Source organism: Lepidochelys kempii, chromosome 12 (genome assembly GCF_965140265.1).
Source record: "Lepidochelys kempii isolate rLepKem1 chromosome 12, rLepKem1.hap2, whole genome shotgun sequence".
Taxonomy (NCBI): Eukaryota; Metazoa; Chordata; order Testudines; family Cheloniidae; genus Lepidochelys; species Lepidochelys kempii.
The window spans coordinates 41,063,180-41,082,945 of NC_133267.1; the positions used below are offsets into that span (position 1 = coordinate 41,063,180).

The window sequence follows — 19,766 nt, forward strand, 5'->3', positions numbered from 1 at the left end:
TGTGTGACCCCTGCCCTGCAGCCTTGGGTGCCTTAAAATGCCTTGCTGAAGTAGTTCCCACCTGGGCCACTCACAAACAGCCTTCAGCATGCAAGCCACACCGTGAGTGGCTCTGTGTAATTGCAGCCTGCCAGCCACACTTGGCTTACACTGTAGCTCTCACTGACCTTGGGTGACCCCAGCACAACCCCAGTCTCAGATTTCCCCCAAGAAATGTATGTCCTGTACTGGCCAGCCCTCTCCTGGACAATACAAATATTTTGTCTGTTATTCCTTTAATGGGATAATATGCCAGTGTATTATCTTAAGTAGTTATTCAGACACTTAGTTCAAGCACGCTGGATTAGATAAAACAGTAAAACAAGTTTATTAACTGCAAAGAGAGAGCTTTTAAGTGAATACAAGTAATGAGGCATAAAAGTCAGAAATGGTTACTAGAAATATAAAGATTAAACGCTTACTAATGCCTAACTTAACAAACTACATGAGATTCAGAGCGAAGTTTCTCACCACATGCTCCAGCAGTTTGCTGACGAAACTCTGAGGTCTGGACCCCTCCTCCAGAGTCCAACATCTGCTTCCTTTATCTCTTTAGGTGCAGTGAAAGCAATGGGCAGTGGGAGAGGGGGGTGGCCTTCGGGAGGGGGGTGTCCCTCCTTTTTAAAGTTTGTCCCCCCCTTGAAAATCATTTCCTGCTGGGCACGGGGAGTCAGAGTCTATGTGGAAGGATGTTCCCTGCCAGCTTTCTTTGTTTCCCTTCCTGCTTAATGACTCTGTTTACTGCTTAGATGAAAATGAAGCAGCGTACACATTCCATTGCTTAGGACAGACCTGTTTGCCAGCTTGTGTTTGGGCAGGGCTATGGGGTTTGGAACAAGTGCTAATAACACCATACAGGGGCGTCATAACTTCACACAGTGTTGCCACACACATTTTACCAGGACAGTGCTGACCAGAATATTAAAAAATGATACCTTACAAGTGTACTTTATACAAAGATTATTACAATAGTGTCTAGGGTGTGAATACAGGGATATATTTTGTCACAAATACTTTCTGAATACTCTGCCTTTTCCTCATTATTATTGGTAATAAGAAGGAGTACTTGTGGCACCTTAAAGATTAACAAATTTATTTGAGCATAAGCTTTCGTGAGCTAACTAACTAACAAGGCTGCTACTCTGAAACCAGTCATTTTTGATAATGTTACTGTTTCCATTTAGTAATGGACCAATACCATTGTCAGGATTCTTTTTGTTCCTAATATATTTTAAAAACTCCTTATTGTCCTTAACCCTGCTGGCTATAGATTTCTACGTGTGTTCCTTGGCTTCCCATATCAATTTTCTACAATTCTGAGCTGCTTCTTATTTATATTCATTACTATCAATTTCCCCTTTCTTCCGTGTGTGTGTATAAATTAATAAAAACATAGAGTTTAAGGCCAGAAGGGAACATTAGATCACCTAATCTGACTCCTGTATATCGCAGGCCATAAAATTCTCCATTACCCCTTATTGAGCCCAGAAACTTGTGTTTGGTGAAAGCATATCTTCCAGAAGGGCATTCAGTCTAGATCTGAAGACACCAAGAGAGGTCTTCTTTTGGGAATTTGTTCCAGTAGTTAATCACCCTCACTTTTTTTTTTTAAATAAAAAAAATTGTGCCTTATTTCTAGTTTGAATTTGTCTGTCTTTGGCTTTCAGACATTGTTCTGCCTTTCCCTGTTAAATTAAAGAGCTCTTGAGTGCTTGGTATTTTCTCCTTACACTCTGTAATCAAGTTAGATTGCGCTCTTTAAGTCTCTCACTGTAAGGTGTTTTTTTTACCAGCCCTCGAAGTTTTTGTGGCCTTTTTCTGCACCCTTTCTGATTTTTCTGTATCCTTTTTAAAACATGGACATCACGCAATATTTCAGTATCAGTTTCACCAATGTCATATACAAAGGTAAAATTTCCACCCTACTTCCCTTCTATCCATCTAAGAATCGCGGTCGCCCTTTTTGCCCGGCATTGCACAAGAAGTTCATGAGGAGTTGCTTGTCCATTATGACCTCACAATCCTTTTCAGAGTCACTGCTTTCCTTGTTCCTAGATGCATAACTTTGCATTTGTCTGTATTAAAACACATTTTGTTTGAATGGGCCCTGGTTATGAAGCAATCCAGATCACTCTGTAGGGTGGCTGTGTCTTCTCTGTTATTTACCACTCCAACAATGTGTGTGTCATCCCCAAATGTTTTCAGCCATGGTTTTACTTCAGGATCATTGATGAAGTTTTCATAGTGCGTGGATGAATACTGATCACTGTTGAACCCCACTAGTAACACTTCAATTCAATGATGATTCCCCATTGACAATTTTTTTTTTTTTGAAGGATAGTTCAGTTATCCAGTTCATGCGTTTAATGTGCTATATTGATATTGGCCAGAGATCTCCTCAGCCAGCTTTTCTAGCACTCTTGGGTGCAAGTTATTCAGGCCTGCTGATTTGAAAATGTTTGTCCTTCGTAGATGCCAGTTAATATCATTGTTAGTTACTAATGGAGTAGAAAAGTACTTCATCTGACTACAACATTCTGCTTCTTTCCAAATGATATTTATTGATCACTTCTGCCTTTTCTGTATCATTATTAATGATTTCTCTCTATGTAATAATGGCCTATCCCATGGATTTTTTTCCTTGATGTCTTTAGCTTCCCTTATAAATTTTCTGCACTCCATAACTTCTAACTTATATTGATTGCTGTCTATTTCCCCATTTTTCCATGTGTTATATGTTTCTGTTTTATTTCAAGTAGCTGCCTTCGCTTTGCCTCTGAATCAGGATGGGCTTTTAGCCGAAGATGTTGTCTTTTTGGATTGTAGAATTAGATTTTTGGCCATTTAATAAACTCTTCTTAAACAGCTTCCAATTTTCATTCACATTTTTCTGTCTAAAGTTTTTCTCCCATCAGTTTTGCTCAGAATATTCCTCAGCTTTGGGAAATCAACTCTTTTGAAGCACCAAGATTGTATATTGCTGGTTGGGAGACGCCTCTGTTTGCCCATATGGAATGGAACCAGGTTATGATTTCTGATCCCTGTTACACACCTAACTCCTCTTGTTCCCTGGCCTGTAACAGACCACTACCCCCTTCTGTGCTGTGTTAGGTAGGTAGCCATACACATTCAGGATCCTGTGGTTCTGAGTTATCAGTCACTCTAAAACCGGTAATTGTGTCTTTAATGCAGAGTATCTCTCCACACACCTTTTACCTACTCTGTGCTTCCTAAACAAGTTGTAACCAGTGACTTTAACATTACAGTCTTATGAATTGTCCCATCAGGTTTCAACGATACCAATTTTATTAAATTTATTCTTGTCAGTGAGAATTTCCAATTCCTCTTTGGTTGTTTCCCAGATTCCTAGCATTGGTATGTGAATGATTGAAAGGCTTCTCTTCACATTCTTGGCTGTATCAATTCAGTTTGTTCGCAACATGCTGAGTTTGTTTGTACATGATTTGCCACCTTCTCCTGGTGGTGGTAGTTTAATGCCCTCCTGGGTGCCTCAGCTCCTTGCCTGCTGAGAAGGTTAGCCGGTGAGATGCAGGCTGTCCTGTTCATACCACCCCTGTCCCACTGCACTGTAGCCCAGGGTTCCACAGAACTTCAGGCACAATGTGCAGCTGTGGGGCGTTCTCAGTATCTGTAAAATCTCTCCAGAACTGGCTCTCTTAGGTAGTACGTATCTACGAGCATCTAGGAATCTGCCTAGGGCCTACAAGTAACCTCCGAGGCGTAATGATGCCCATGGCCATGGTAACTCGGCCACTGCTTTGACTCTTGGGATTTCTACTGACTTACCCATTGTGTGGAAGCCATCTCTCTTTGTGAGCGAAGGGGTCTCCTGTGGGGACTGAGGTGCAGGGACTGGCTGGGGCTCCCTCTCCCAGAATTAGACTTGGGTCAACATGGGTCACAAGCTGCTGCTTGTTTTCACTCTTGGAACCCGTTTGAAGCCTGTGGCCTGGCTTTGGTCACACATTACACTTAGAATTCAGTCGTGGGTCAAGTGGGTTCCCCTGAGTCCTAGCAGAGTGACAGGCGTCAAGGCGAGGGGCTGGCAAATGTGCACAGGGGAGCTGCCATCCTTCATGCTGTCATGCATGTGAGCACGTGTGCGCACTCGATGTCCAGGAGTGGCTGCACTCCTCCCTGTGCAGAGGAGGAGGAGCAGCTGCTAGAGGCATGGCCTGTGAGGGAGTAGCAGGGAAGTGGGTGCTCCCTGCCCCCAGCAGAAAGCCAGGAAAGGCCAGAGCCTTGGGCAGTGGGTGGAGCCGCTGGGGGGCATCTTGCAGGCTAATGTGCTGCCACTTCTGTCTTCCTTCCTGCCCCCCATTACCTGTGAGGTTTGCTCCTTTCCTGCTGAGTATTCACTGGGGTCCAGCAGTGTCGGATTTACTGGCACTGTCGGACTTGCTGAGTCAGCCCTTCCCAAGGCGCAGGGCACCTCCTGGGATCCCTGCTCCTCACCTGAATTAACCCAGTGCCCCTAGAGCCGGGAAGTTTGCTGGCAGCCTGCAGGGGAAATGCTAGACAGTGAGCACCCTTGTTTCCCACACGCTCTGCTTTGTCTGTCCAACCCGGCTGGTGCAGACAGAGGAGGCGCAGGGGATGGCAGCCATTGGCAGAGAAGCAGAGGCCCTAGTACTGCTCCCCAGCCTTGGGTGAACAGCGAAGCTCCCTTTGCAGATGGCTGCAAGCTCCCTGTGAACCTGGGGCAGAGGCTAATCGTTGCCGTCAGTAAGCAGGGCTGTAGTGGTGCGTTTTCCCTTCTCCCTCAGGAGGTGGGGCTGTGCACGTATCAGGGCTGGCTAGATCAGCCACGGCTGCCTGGGTCTCCTCACTCAGCCCTAATCACTCTGCCCTCTGCATTTTCAGTGAATGGGGACTCTGCTGGTGCCACCGACACTGAAGAGGAAAGGTCTGTGGTGGGCATGACCTCGCCACCTGCAGCAGTGTCGAACGAGAGCCCCACCCTTCCTGCTCCATCCGTCCCTGGGGAGCCAGAGGAGCCGGCCCCTGCCTCGGGTACCCAGTCACCTCGGCCTGCAGCGCAGGCCTTGGAAGCTCTACCACCCGGGTAAGCAGCTCTGTCTCCAGCCTCGGGCCCATTCAGAACGCGGTGTGGCCCATTCCCAGGGCAGGGCACCATGGCGCTTGCTCCTCCTGTGGCTGGGGTAGGGGGAGTGAGGCTAGCTCTGTGCAGAGAGGGTCCGAGGAACTTGAGTGGTCTGGGCCGCTGCTCTGAGCCTGCAGGAGCAGCTGTGTTGGAGGGTGGGGCTCTGTTCTGCCAGGCTGGCTATGGAAACAAAAAAGCACATGGGGCCCTTGGTACTTTCTGGAGCATCACAGACAAGCAGCCGGACTGTGACGTTGGACCTGGTCCATGGACAGCATCTGTGTTTGGCTGTATGTGGGGACTGACCTCTCCTCCCTCAGCAGGGGGTGGGCCAAGGCTGTATCTGTTTCATGTTCTCAGGGGCTATACACAGCGGCAACATGACAAATCCCTTGCTGTCAGGTCCCCAAGGGCGGAACCGCGCCTTTTGCTCTTCCTGAGCAGGACGGAAGGTGTCTGTGACACATACGTTACAAAGAGATGGGAAATTTCCAGAGAGCTCCCTTTAAACAAGAGGGCCTGAACATTTTTTAAAATAAACTCTTAGAAACATGTAAGGGTCCTGCTCCTCTGTCAGTTTGGAGTGGGGGGTCTCACTTAGCTGGGGTCTCCCATGCTAGCTGCTATACAGAGAAACAGTGGGTCTGACCAGACAAAGCGTGCTGACAGATGCACACAGGAGGTGGAACCAGAGAGAGCTCTGTTCTTGGGTTTCTCTCCAGTCCTGGGCCTTTCCAGACTTACAGGTAACAGCAGGAGGTAGAAAATCTTCAGAGCAGAAGGGAAGAGGACTTGGTGCTTGCAGTCCCCGCAGTAGTAGGGCAGTTGGGAGAGGGGTGCTCTGGAAATTACATTAAAGTGTGAGCTGCAAGACCATCGTACAGCCCAGCCCAGGCCAGGCCAGGCCAGGATGCAGGAGGGCAGTCTGAGCGAAAGCTTTCTCTCTAAATTTGGGACATTCAGGCAACGCAGCAAGAGGGGGTTGTTAAAGGGGAAAATGGCCTCCTGCATTTCCTGTGAAGTAAGTGTTTATTTTCCTTTGGCTAAGCCAGTGCCTGGAAGGTCAGGGCCTCTCTCATGTGTCAGTCATAGGTAATTAGGGTTAACAGCTCAGTGTGTCTTTGTGGGGTGTGTGAGGGTTACTGTTCTCAGGGCTTGGGCTCTTCCTGTTTCCAGGCAGCTGGAAAAGGCCAGTGCTCTGAAAAAAGTCTTTATTCCAGCAGGATCTGGAGCTTCTCACTGCTCCTTCTGGTCAGACTGAAGATCTCCTCCTTGCGCCCCAGCACTCTCCAGGGCGGACCTGGGGCATTGTCTCTTTCCTGGTGTGAGTGGGCTGTGACTGCCAGCCCAGTCCGTGTGCCACTCATGAACAGAGTTATGGAAGTCCCTAAGGGTGCAGGGAGGTTTCCTTAGCACGTTCAGCTCTTTCAGCCACCCATTCCATGGCCCCATGGAGCCACTCTGAGGATGGGCTAATTTGCTGTCCATTCCCTGGCTCAACAGCACGTTCTTGCTCCTGTTTCTCTCTGTGATTGGAGCAGAGAATCCAGGATGTCGGAGGGAGAGAGGGCGGCAAATATTCAACCTGCTGTTTGTGGTCGGGGTAGGAAGGAGGAAGAACAGCAGCATCAAATCCCCTCCTGTTGCACCCACTGGCCTTAAGGGCCACCACACTGCAGCTTGGGCCGTTCCCTATCTGTACCCTGGGCAGAGACTCTCCAGGGGGTAAAATGATTCACCCTCTAGCTTGGGCTTGTTACTGGAGTTACAGACTAGTGCTGTGGTAAGCTAGAGTGAACAGTCACTGGCCTGCTTGCGCAGCATGGAGCCCCGTGTCCTGCACTGGCAGGGCGGGAGTGGAGTGTTTTCTGGGGTCTCTTGTGGTGGTTCTGAGCACATGAGGAACCAGAGATCTAGGGCATGAGTGGCCGAATGTGAGACCTGCCCCAAGAGAGGCTAGACCAGCCTTTCTCCCCGCAGAGTCTTGCTCTGGCTTGGCAGTGCTCCTGGCTAAAATGGGGTGGGGAAAAAGGTGGAGGTACGCGAACCAGAGCTGGTGCAAATGGGCTTGTGGGGGCCGGGGGTTTCTATTAGGCCCTGATCTGGGGAGGTGCATTTCTGGGTGTCTTACCACGCTGGCGTGTTGCTGGGAATGACTTTGGCTAGTGGTTTGGGGAGCTGAAGAAGCAGTCAGCTGTGTCCATGTGGGTAGTAGTGTCAGAGGAAGAAGGGGACCCAGACAAAGCCGGGTAGGTTCAGGCTTGGTAGCAAGACATTCGCATATGTGGCTGAGCAGAGTGCAGATCAGCCCCATGGTGGCCGGGCGGTGGCTGGGGTGACTGACCGGGGTGGAGTGTTGAGTGCATGCATAACAGTTCTGGGGCTTTCTGCTTACAGGGGATCTGGGACCCCACCTGCTATTGAGCATCATGCCATTGCAGGTGGGTCCGAGGGCCTCCATGTCACTCTCACAGGCTTAGAATGCTCCAGGGGGTTGAGTGCCTGTTGCAGGAGCCCTGGCTTTTCTATGCACTTCCTTTGATCCCTGGAGAGATGCAGTAGGATGATCTCCCCCACGTCCACTCCCTTTCACAGCCCTGAGGGGGGTCTCAGCTCTTCCCATCTTTATCTGATGGATGCTTGGAGCTTCCTTCTCTCCCCAACTCCCACCACACACATGGAATCTACAGATGCCAGGTTCATGTGGGGATTGAGCTATTTATTCTGCTCAGATGGCTGTCTCAAAACATCTGCACCAGATGTGGTGAGCACAGAGGAGTCTCATGCACATGACTGGGAGTCTGTTTTAGGGGCTGGAGGATACTGGAAGGTGGTCTGAATAATTCCAGATCCAGCAGCGCCCAGAATCCGTCCCCTTACAGCCACCTGGCTTTACGCTTAGACTTGTTGTCACGTGATTAACTTGAAGGGAGCCAGGGTACGTGTGGGTATGAGAGCAGTTGCTTTGTAGAGTTGGAAACTTTTGGGGTGGGGACCCCACTTTAACTCACAGGTTTCCCAGCTGGCTGATAATGGAATGGGAAGGCAGCTGGAGTCATCAACTCCTGCATCTGGTTCCTATCAGTGATGATCCTGCACTGGGGACGGAGTGCTAGTTAACACGGCATGTATACACAGCTCTGTCTCGCGCACACAAAGAGGCACATTATGCTGTCTGGCAGAAGGCATGGTACTGTGGTTTCTTACATAAGGCAAGGCATTTTGTTTGGACTGCAGGTTACCTTAGCACTGCCATTTCACACCGGCCACTGCTCCCTGCAGCCACTGCCTGGTGCAGCCATTTCCTGCAGCCAGAACAGAGTTATACCGGTGTGCAGTGGGGGCAGGCGTGCCACACGCTGCAGACTCTCAGTGGCAGGGTACCTGGATAAAACCACGATCAGCTTGCTCTTCGGAAGGGAAGGAATGCTGCGGGTGCTTTCCCACCAGACACATACTGAAGCATGATTAGAGAGGGGGATGCTTGCAAATAAGTTGCCCACATTTCTTGGGGGAGTTTGACTGAAAGCGTCATCCCTGGGCTTGGGACTGGAGAATGGGCACAAGATGCAATGCACATGCATAGGCAAAACCCAGACACTAACTTCTTTGCAGCTGAGACTATGATTCTGTCACAACACTTCATTAGGACGGTATTTTTCTGTTTTACCTCTTGTCCTGACTGTATGCTAGAGTAACAGCTGCAGGCTGCATTCTAGACAGTTTTTTTGGGGGGAAGTGCATTCTGATTGGCCCAGGAAACAGGCTCCAGCCAATTGAAATCTTCTTTTTTTAATTAAAATATATTAAAAAAATCTTTGAACAAGCTGGTTTCTGATTGGCTACATTGATGTTTGTCTCAGCTTTTCCTGCAAACTGACAGTTGATTGTGCAGTGATCCCTACTGGTGCAGACACAGATACGGCCTTGTGGAAGCTCAGATGTCATTGGGTCTTGGAAGAATATAGGAAGTAGTTTATTATCCACATTTTTCCATCCATGTTGCAATAGTCATCCAATATCTGGGTTACTTAAGTTTAAAGACACCCAAATCTTTGTTTGCTAAGATCCTCTTTTGACTTGCTCTTCAAAACTGTCCACGCATGGTTGTCCACACATGGTCAACATACAGTGACTTGTCCTTTTGGATGACTAGATTGATGCGCAAGCACTTCAGGTCTCTGTGGGTCTCCCTTTCTTTCTCACCTGGTCATACACACTGTTACCAACTTCATTGCTGCAGAAATTCTGGCTTGTTAAATACTGTCTCCCAATTTGGCATGACCTCTGAAGTGGTAAGTGCCCTTTGTTCTGACAACATAAACAGGGATGACACAGAGTCCTCCTGTTAATGAGCATACAGCAGGAAGTATGTTGCAGAGATCAGGACTGGGCGCATCACAAATTGCTTGCAGTTTTGCTGGTTGTGGTGCCTGTTTCCGTCCACATGCTATCTGTGTGTTCCATTTTGGAGTCCGTATCAGGTGACCTAATTTCTGTTGTTCCTTTGACACCAAGAGACCGAAAAGCTATGTTGGTACATACAATATGCAGAAGCATCCTTGTATCCAGTTTCGGTTTAATATTGTACAAGTCTTAGGCTGCTTCAGCACCTCTACTGGTGATGGACTTCGGTGCTTCACCATTGGAAGAGACTCCAGCAAGGAGTGTTTGTGTTGGGTGTGCTCCTGCAACCTCAGGGGCATTTTGAATCATATATTCACGGAGGAATTTTACAGGTGACTGACTGCTTGTTGGATGCCACATTTAGAAACTTTAGAATACTAATCACCTGGTATTTCTTGCATCCAACCTTAGATTCTGTCTGGCGCTGTCTTTCTGCAATTTTCACAGAGTTACTGTTGTCATATCTGTCAAATATTTTAATTACAGAATTAGCTTTGTGAAATCCTTTTAGGACCTGTCTCAAGTACTCAGCAGCCAATTAATCGAGTGTGTGGAATTTATCTCCAGCCATTATTTGTGTGACAGCCATCGCATCTCTGACCTACAGTTCCGTTGTGGCATGCTCTTAGCTCATGGATTCTGTCAGCTTGAGCTTCCAGCAGATGTCTTAATTTAGCATCTCTGTTCTTTTCATTGTTCCATCAGCGTGGAAGAGTGACACAGGCATCGGTCCTACTGGGTGATTAAGAACAGTTGCCATTGAAACATCATCTCTGCATCTTTCTAAGGACAGGAAAACAATTTTTGGACTGATAGCTGCTGTAATTGTCCCTTCCTTGCTAGACCTAAATTTGGTGGTCTTGGGCATTTCAGCAAATATTTTGATGCCAGATTTCTTGACTGGGCTGAAGAAGCTGCGTGTACCATCAGAATCAAGTGCATCTCTCACAAATTTCTTAATTTGTTGTTCACCAACGTCTACTGTTAGCCACAGAGACTCTTGTGCATCTGATGTTACATACAATCCAGTTAGATCTATTCAGCCCCTCTGGATATAGTTCAGGGTCAAATAGTTTGTTTTATTGTTGATGGCGTGGCTGGTAAGAGCTATCTGTTACATGCTCTTCATCACTCTTCAGTGCAGAGGCTTAGATTTGTTTGCAGACTCTGTACACTACTACTTGTTAGGCCACTTCTTACTCCCATAGCTTTTGCATGTTCACTCAGGACTTGTGAGGGTCCATCTGACAAGAGCTGGCTTCTTTATTGTCAGTGCTACAATCCCACGGCTACCCTTTGATGACAGTTTTCTCTGTTCCCAGGTCACCCTAAATTCCATTGAAAGAACCAGGAGTTGGATGCACAACAAATTCCCCAGCTTCAAAAGCTCTGTGTATTCCTCCAGGGAGACCTAGCATATCAAGCATGTAGACTGGTATCCACCTGGTGTAGCTGGGCCTCTTTGCTATAAAGAAGTATGGAAGCATGGCACTCTGCGTGTGTAGGGGAACTTGTGAGTCACTCTCTTGCTCTGCATGGACATTTAGAAGCAGTATCTGCATAACCTGGAGAAAATGATCCCAGAACTTGAATGTAGCAGACTGGGCATACGTCCATGTCTGAAATTCCTCCAGTAGTGGCAGTATATGCTGAGTCACAGCATCATCAAGCTTTTAAATGGCATGTTGTAAGGACCCAATGTCTTCAGACTCGAACACCTTTTGAATGTTAGCCAGCCGTAACCAGACTACACGAGTACCACCTCCCTCCTCATGGCACTGAACAAATTAATAAAGTTCCAGAGCACCCAGGGCCTCAGGTGTGAGAGTCGAGCCACGCAGAGCACAAGCTGCAGATACATCAGGCAAGGTCTCGCAATCCTGTGTCTCCCCAGAATTTCCCAGCACATGCAGGGAAACAGCACAGGGTGTGAAAACCACGCAGGCGAATCACGTTGGTACCAAATTCATTTGGGAGAGCCTGTTTTTCACTTACTGAGCAACACATACCGCTGCTGATCCATTGTCTGAACGGCATGCTGCTGTTGATGTTTCCGTACATTTCAGCATTGTAGTGTAGACTGTGGTCATCTCAACTGGTTTGGCATCCACATTTGGTGCATATGCAACTGCTGTGTGGCTGCTCTTCTTGGTTGCCAGCTTGTGGTTGAAACCAGCCCAAAATGGAATCCCGTGAGTGTGAATGATATTGACATCCTTTGGCATTGGTAGGACACCACAAGGTAGTCATCTTAAAAGACACCAGGAAAGATCTTGTGCAGTGTTCATTTGTAGGCGACAAGAGTTTATTTTCACAAGTACTTTTTCATGGGGAATTTGTTCTAGGTTTTTCAAATGCTGCATACTGCATAAGAGCTCTGTTTGCCCAGGGAGAAGAAGTAACTTTTCTTTCCCACATTTCAGTGATATTTGCTGTGATGCTGGACTATCTGCAGCCTGTTCTTGAAATACCACTCTAGCCATTCAATGGAAGGTGTTCTTTCCATCAGTGGTCTCTGCATTGATGTCTATATGATCATCTCGTTCATGGATGACATTTCCACCAGCATAAAGTTGTACAATTCCATTTGAAAGGAACACACCTTCCTGGAGTCTTTCCACTTCAGTTTTTGCAGTGCTAGTGATGAACTGCCTCACCTCATCATAATTTAGGCAGGATCCATGAAGGTATTGTCTATCAATTAAATTGTGAGACCCAAACTCATGGTGTAGCTGTGTAGCAAGGCTTGTGTGCAGTGGTGTGATAATTTTGTAACTGTTAAGTACTATCAACACGTTGTTGTGTTGATTCCCAAAAACACTATCAAAGTACAGAAAATACTGCAAGAACTCGACGCAAAAAGAAGCCAAGTCAGACTGAAAATGAACTGCTCTAAAACAAAATTTATGCAGTCTGATGTCTTGCCAAAAGCCCAAATAATAGTCAAAGGAGAACAAATAAAAGAAGTTGAGCAATATGTCTATTTGGGCCAAGAAATTAACATGCACCACGATCAGGAAGGCAAACTCTTGTGAGAAAGAGAAAGAAAGCAGGTTGGTGTGCATTCAATTCTGTCAAGGATGTCCTCCAAGGAAAAATCAACAAGGCAACACGTGCAAACCTCTTCAACTCAACAGGACTGCCAAAAATGTAATATGGCAGCGAAACATGGGTGCTGACGAAGATAGAGGAGCAACAATTAACTGTCATGGAGAGGGCGATGGAAAGAAGAATTCTGGGGATTTCAATCTGCAACTGAGTCCGCAATGAAGTGATCAGACAGCAGAGTGGAGAACAGGATGTTGCTGTTGAAAGCAGGTACAGTAAATGTGATGAGTTGGGCATATAGCTAGGCTCACTGACAATCGATGGACTGCAGCTGTCGCCTAGTGGTACCCACGGGAACTGAAATGACCACTCGGCCGACCTCCAATGAAATGGGAAGTTTTTATCGTGAAAAGGCGTGGCTGCCCATGGAGAAGGAAGGCCAGGATAAGAGAAGAATGGAAGACAGATTGTGCCAATCACAACACATATGAGGGCTAAAGGACCGATCGATCAAGGTGATCAAGGTTAAGTACTATGCACACTGCAATTGAGGCATCTTTTTGAATATCTTCTGAAGGATGATACTTATTGATGGCTGAATTATACCAGAGGAGAAACTCCGGCACCAACTGGGGCACAAAAGTAGCTGCCTCTGTAAATTACAGTCACCTAGCATTGTGTAATTTGAGGCTTTCATTTTGGCTATTTCAGGTTGAAGCAGCATTATACAAAACCACTTGTTCATTTGAAAGCATTTCATCAGGCTCACTTGCTGGAAGAATATCTACACAAATCTGGATGATTTAAGTTCCTGCTTCACATTACTAGCAGCTTGGATAGCATCAGCTGATGTTGCGATGTTTCATATAACAGAGGTAGACTTGCCTTGTCCATGCTGTTCATGGAATGAAATCGCAGAACTGCAGTGTTTTTTTTTTTAATCTTTCCTGCAATATGCTGCTGGAATAGCTTGCAGTTTCAAGAGAAGCAGGGCTTTATATCATTGTAGCAGCTTGGACAGAAGAGGAGTTTTCTTGTTGCACATAAGAGACAGCCTTCATTCAGATGATAAAATGCAGTGTCATAAGGTGACTGTATTGTTGCAGTCTAAGCAGATGGTTTTGCTTTAAATTCGTTTTTACTCAAGTAGGAATAAAGGCAGAGTGACTGATAAACTGTGTCTCTAACAATCGAGTCTTCCCCACATATTCTGCACAACGTGTCAACCTCTCCTCTTTAAAGTGCTGTCTCCCTTAGACTGGTTGTTCCCTCAAATGTTTCTGTTTTACGAAGTTTCTGTCTTGTGTGTTTTTCTCAAACCAATTGCTCAGGGATGTGCTTATTCTGGTGGATATAGAAGCAGATGAAGATGATGCTCTCTGATACGATTTAATCTGTTTTCTTTCCTGAGTTCAATACAACTCTGAAGTGCCAAATTTGAGCAAACCCTGTGATAGAGGATTGGTGGCACATCATCTAAACTAGAAAACTCACCTTAGTAGTTACCAATACAATTAATCTCTCCTTGGGTCTGCTGTCAATATCAGAGAATTCAGGCCAGTACTGGTGACTTTTGACAGTTTTTTGCATTCTCTTGATTTTTCTTGCCAAAGAACACATTTTTCAAAGTTTATGAAGTGTCTCTTTGATGTAAGGGGCTTGTATTCCCCATGTCTTATATATTGTAACATCCCTGTGGAGGTAAAATTCCCAATTTATACTGTTAGCATGACTACCACCATTTTGTACAAATAGACATACTTGTGCTAAATTAGATATGAATTTGATCTCTGTTAGTACCATAATGGCTGTTTTTGTTTAGTGAGCATTGTGGTTGAAGCCCAGTATGAAGCAGTGTATTGTCATCTCTAACACTAATACTGACCTGTGGATAAGTGTCACTGAATTAGAAAGCTAGTTTCTAGACTATTTCAAAGTTTAGTACTGCATGCATAGGTAATTACAAATTAAAATCTTGTACCAGGCAGACTAGATGCTACATTGTATATACAAAAGCTTACAAATGGATTAGCGTTACATTCGGAGTTTATGTACGTTTATATCTACCCAATGTGCAGTACAAGCTATGGGCAGGCAACCTACTGCTGCTGTTCACAGCCATCAGTGTGAGACTGATCTGGTCAGCAAATTTCAATTGAAAATAGAGAAAACTATTGTAATCACTTGAAATACTTTGACAATTAAAAATATACAACGTGAAAACATTTCATGTTTAGTATATTGCAAAATGTTGCTATTTGCCATTTTTGCCACATATTAAATAGCTTCATCGTTTCTGGAGAAAAAAAACCAACTCTCCCATGCAAAGCCAATAGAAAAATCTTTTAATACGTTGTCTTTTGATAGCTTTGACTAATAAAAACCATATTAAGTGTTGCAATTAATGTGAACCGTAGAAGCTGTACTCAGTCATGTTGCAGCATTTTTGGAATTGTGCAAAAAATGACACTTTCTCATTTTGGGTACAGTTGTTTCACCTTGCCTACAGGCTTATGGCACCACGTCGTACCTCATCTAAATGGACATAAAATACGCTTTCAGATTATATGTGATGTGGGTGTGGGTACATTAAACTCCCAAAATATGCCCCTTTTTGGGGACTTGCTGCACGCTTACGTGCTTTGCCTTTCCCACGAACCCCATCGTTCCTGGCTCTGTCCATCTCAATAAGAGCCTGCTGCTGAGGGTTCGGCATGGTTACCTCTGGAGAATCACATGCTAACGTGGTTCTGTGGCTGACATTAGTGGTACCAAAGTCCATCTCCCTCTCGATCAACACACATCTTGTGCCAGAGGTCCAGCATCATCAACTGAAAAAGCCAAAGTGGTTATGTGTCTAACATGAACAGCATTGCAGGCCTAGATCTCTTCTGGCTGACTGAGTCCAGTGCTGAGGGACAAGCGCATTTGCTTCTAAAGCACTGCTTGCCAAATGTGCCCAGGCCCATCAAGGCAGGGTTCCAGCTCAGGCAAGATTCTGTGCTCCACACAAGTGGTACTGAAGTCCCCAGATCCGCCTAACAGAGTCCAGTACATAGGGTCAAGCTCCGTAAAGAGCTGCTGCCCAATGAGGCTGTATAGCTGGATGGAAATTGAGCTCCGTGCTGTGTGGTTTCTCAGGACCCGGACTCATTCTAGTTCTAGGGGTTAGGCCACAACTTAGGTTTTTACTCTACACCAGCATTTACTCCAGACATACGCTATCCCGGGGTCCATCTGGTGGCTCCTGGTGGCACATGGGATTACCAGCTGCATTGGCTTTGAGTACTAAGCCAGGAAGGAGACTTTCCAGGGCAGCTTTGGTATGGAGAGGGCAGCTCCCCTGTCCTCCGCGCCCTCCCAGAGTTTGGGACTGGCCAGTGCCAGTGGTGCAGAGCCCTGCCGTGGTGGCATTGGTCATGCAAAAGCATTTAACAGGGAGGACTGCTTGAAGGTAGTTAGGTGATTTAACCATTCATGTCCTTGCTTTGGAGGGGCATGTGCAAACTTGATTACTGGGGGCTGGGCACACACAAAACCTCATCACCCGCTGCATGCACTGCCCCGTCAACCTGGTTTCTCTGTGCCTGGGTTTGTGTCAGTTGTATGTGCAACAGCCCCGCTGCATCACAACCGAGTTTTGTGTGTATTCATTTCCTTGGCTTTTCAAATGTTCCATCGGGGTTGAGCCACTGGGTTGGGGAGACCGGTGGGGCAATAGTGCAGCAGGAGGACATTTTATCTGGGGGCCGGTGCACATGACTCCCTCTCGGTTGTTGGATAAAATTGGACCAGAAAGTAAAGCACCTCATGGAGGGTTTATGTGCCCCATCCCCGTCTATGGGGCTAGTGTCCATCACCACCCCAGTCACTTAGTCTTGCATGTGACTCGTCCTTCTCCCTCCACAGCCCCTTTCAGCCAATCAAGCTTTCATGCACTGGGCCTCCATCAAAGCAGGTTAGTTTGCTCTCCCCCATCAGTCAGTTTGTATGGACAATGCATAGTCTTCCAGTTAGAGCAAGACCAGTGGTTGAGAATGACCCTGAATCCAACATTTTCAAATAGGCCCTTCCCCAGTGGACCTATTCTCCTGGGGGGCCACCTCTCCACCAAGTTATATGTGGGGACACAATGTCTTTTAAGGGATCTCTCTCAACAATGACCTGCAGGACTGACAAGAGAGAATTTCAGCCTGAGCCCAAGTTCAAGGGCTTTCCATTAAAAATGCATGAAGAGAAACCAGACATGGGAAACCCAAAGTGTATGAAGCTAACCCTGTGTGAATCTGACACTAACTGGCCTCCTACGCTGGGAGAAAACCAGGGATTTGTGCCCTGTTTCAAACCCCTTTTAGAATGTAACCCTGAGGATGGAACTACTCCTGTCCCCTCCATAAGGCCAGGCACCCAGCAGCCGTGTGCCCGCAGGACTCCACATAAACCTGCTGTCACTTGCCTTTTATATGTAGAATAAAACTGGCTAATCAGACAGTTAAGTGATGCTGGGAGGTGGGGGTCTTGAGCCATTGGATGTTCTTGCATTGTGTGGCCCCCTGGCTAGGAGGGGATCTGTGATGGGTGGGGTCAGTTTGTTAGGCCCCTCCCACATAAAAGGATCTTCGAGAGGCTCATTCTTTCCTAGGAGAGGCAGCCTGGAGAGCAAGTGGTGGTTTCTCCTGCTGTAGCCTGACCTCCATTCTCACTTCAAGGAGTGAGGACCTCAAGCTACGGGGGTGGCAAGCGCTATGTCAGCAGCCTCCGTCTACGAGACCAGGCAGGGAGCTGAGCAGGGGCTGGGCTGGGGAGGGGAGAGGGAGCAGCGGGCTGGGTGGGAGCTGTATGTAAAGCGTATCATTGTATGTCATCCTTTTTTTTATTTCATGTCTGAATTTTTAAAAAATTAAAAATAGTGAATAGTTTATACGCACACACACACAGGGACACACACAGACTGTACGTGGACTGGTGGGGCCCCCCGAAAGACAAAACACAGTTGGTAATCGCCTTAGAAAAAGTTTCAGAACCACTGCTTTAAGAAGCTGCCCTTCGCTGGGAAAGGCTGAAGACACACTAAAGGTGTGTCTATGCTACAATTAAACGCCTGCGGCTGGCCTGTGCCAGGTGACTCAGGCTCATGGGGCTCGGGTTACGGAGCTGTTTGTGTAGATGTTTGGGCTTGGGCTGGAGCCTGGGCTCTGGGACCCCACAAGGGGGGAAGGTCCCAGAGCTAGGCTCTGGCCCCAGTGTCGACACCACAGTTAAACAGACCTGAGCCCCGGGAGCCCGAGTCAGTTGGCATGGGCCAGCCATGAGTGTTTAATTGCAGTGTTGACATACCCTCTGTGGCCAGTGACTGGTCTCGGCCTATTGCTCCAGAATCAAGTGATTGCAAGGATTAAAGCCACACCAGCCATTTGGTTATTGTCTGAGCAACATCTCCTGCTTTCTCTAGGCTTCACCTCAGCATTTCAGGAGCAGCTGGAGGGCTAATTGAGTCTATGTTGGATTCTCCTAATGTTCTCTCTTAAATGGATGCTGCTTTCACTTACCAGGGCAGGATCCAGGACAACTCGAATAGCATCTTGAGGCTTCAGGGCTCTGTGCGCGTGAGAGAGATGCCCCGGCAGTTCCTGCCATGGGAGAATTGCCGTTCTCTTGCTCGTATCAAGCAAGGCTGTTCTGGTAGCTGGGTTTAGAGGTCGCAAAAATGAATTCAAGTAGCTGGTAGTTGCTTCTGGTCATACTGTGTGCAGTCTGCCCACTGCTCAGGAACTGGCTTCAGGTCAGGGTTAGCTGGGGCTGGTAGACGCTTCCTGTTTTCTGTCATGTAAACGGAACTCTTAATAATACAGAACCGCGGAGTCAGTGGCGCGCCTGGGAAGTGCTGCCTTGTCCTTTGCTCTCCCGAGGGGATGTGTCTGCCTCAAGGTGAGACGGGAGCTGTATGAGGGATTCAGAAGTGTGCTACTAGACAGGGTGGAGGTGAGGTGCCGGGCTGGCTGAAGGCAATGGGATACAGGCCTTCTCACCTGTAGGGCCTAATTCAGATCTGACCCTCATGTCTGAAAGCCACTGCTGTCCTCTGGCTGTTTGACCTGCATGACGTGAGACTAGCAGGAGGGGTCTCACTCCACTTCCCGTATCTCATCAGCAAATGTCAGTACTAAGGGGCAGCCTCAGCTGTGGGGATTTAGATGGGCCCTTGAGACTGGGCCTCCCTAGTGGTGGTGGTGTCTCTGAGGGGGTTGAGATGTGTGCACAGACACAGGTGTGTAGTGGGAGGAAAGGCTTGTGCTGGGCTGTGGGTGAAAAGAGGGCTTCAGTCTTCGGGGCTGTAAAGCTGCAGGACATTCATTCAAGCCTCTAGGTAAAGGTGACGCGGTTGATGCCTGTCCACTCTCTGGAAGCTGTTATGCTTAATTGGTGTAATGCCGAATGTTCTGCGAGGTTTCTGCTCTGTTCTGGAGGCAGCAGCCTTGGCCATTCAGGGATTCGATTGCTCAGAAAGTAGCCCATCAGCTGCCGGGAAAAGATCTCCTGACCCACGAGTCATCCCAGCAACCTCTGTGCCTTTCTCTTCCAGCTGGGAACAGCGAGAGCTACCGAACGGGAGGGTCTATTATGTGGACCATAACACCAAGACCACCACCTGGGAGAGACCTCTGCCTCCAGGGTAAGACACTTTTGAGATAGATATAATAGCTGCTGGATTGGGTATGCAGCAGGCTGCGAGACGGTGGGAGAGACACATCTCTGTTTCCAGGCAGGTTGCTGCCTCCTGGGGATGTGGCACATTCTCATGCCAGTCCATACTTAGCTGCCTCAGCTCCTTTCTATCTGTAGCCCCTCTGAGCCCTTGTTTTCCAGAGGTCTCTTTGGTTCTCTCCTTCTCTCTGTGCCGTGGAAAAGCTGAAAGTGATAAAGCCAAATCATTGTTCTTCCCTCGGCTGCGTATAGACTGGGATGACCCTAATCAGTGAACGTACTTTAAAAGCCAGCGTACATGTGAATGTGAAATAAGGCCTTTCCCGCATTGCTTCCATACCCCTCATCTCTCCTACTTACGTACAACACCTCCTGCTAAAACTGGACCTCTGCAGACCCTACCTGCTGTCCTATGGTCTTGTCAGAGCTCGTAGGCTACTCC

General features: G+C 47.3%; 1 protein-coding gene across 3 annotated transcripts in view; it reads left to right on the forward strand.

Annotated features, from left to right (window-relative positions):
- WWP2 (WW domain containing E3 ubiquitin protein ligase 2) overlaps positions 1-19,766 on the forward strand; it is a 93,405-nt gene that overhangs the window by 47,604 nt on the left and 26,035 nt on the right. For all 3 annotated transcript variants that reach the window (XM_073308344.1, XM_073308346.1, XM_073308347.1), the window contains 2 exons: positions 4,924-5,125; positions 19,203-19,292. In XM_073308344.1, the coding sequence (XP_073164445.1) occupies positions 4,924-5,125; positions 19,203-19,292 (292 nt within the window). The remainder of the gene's footprint in view (positions 1-4,923; positions 5,126-19,202; positions 19,293-19,766) is intronic.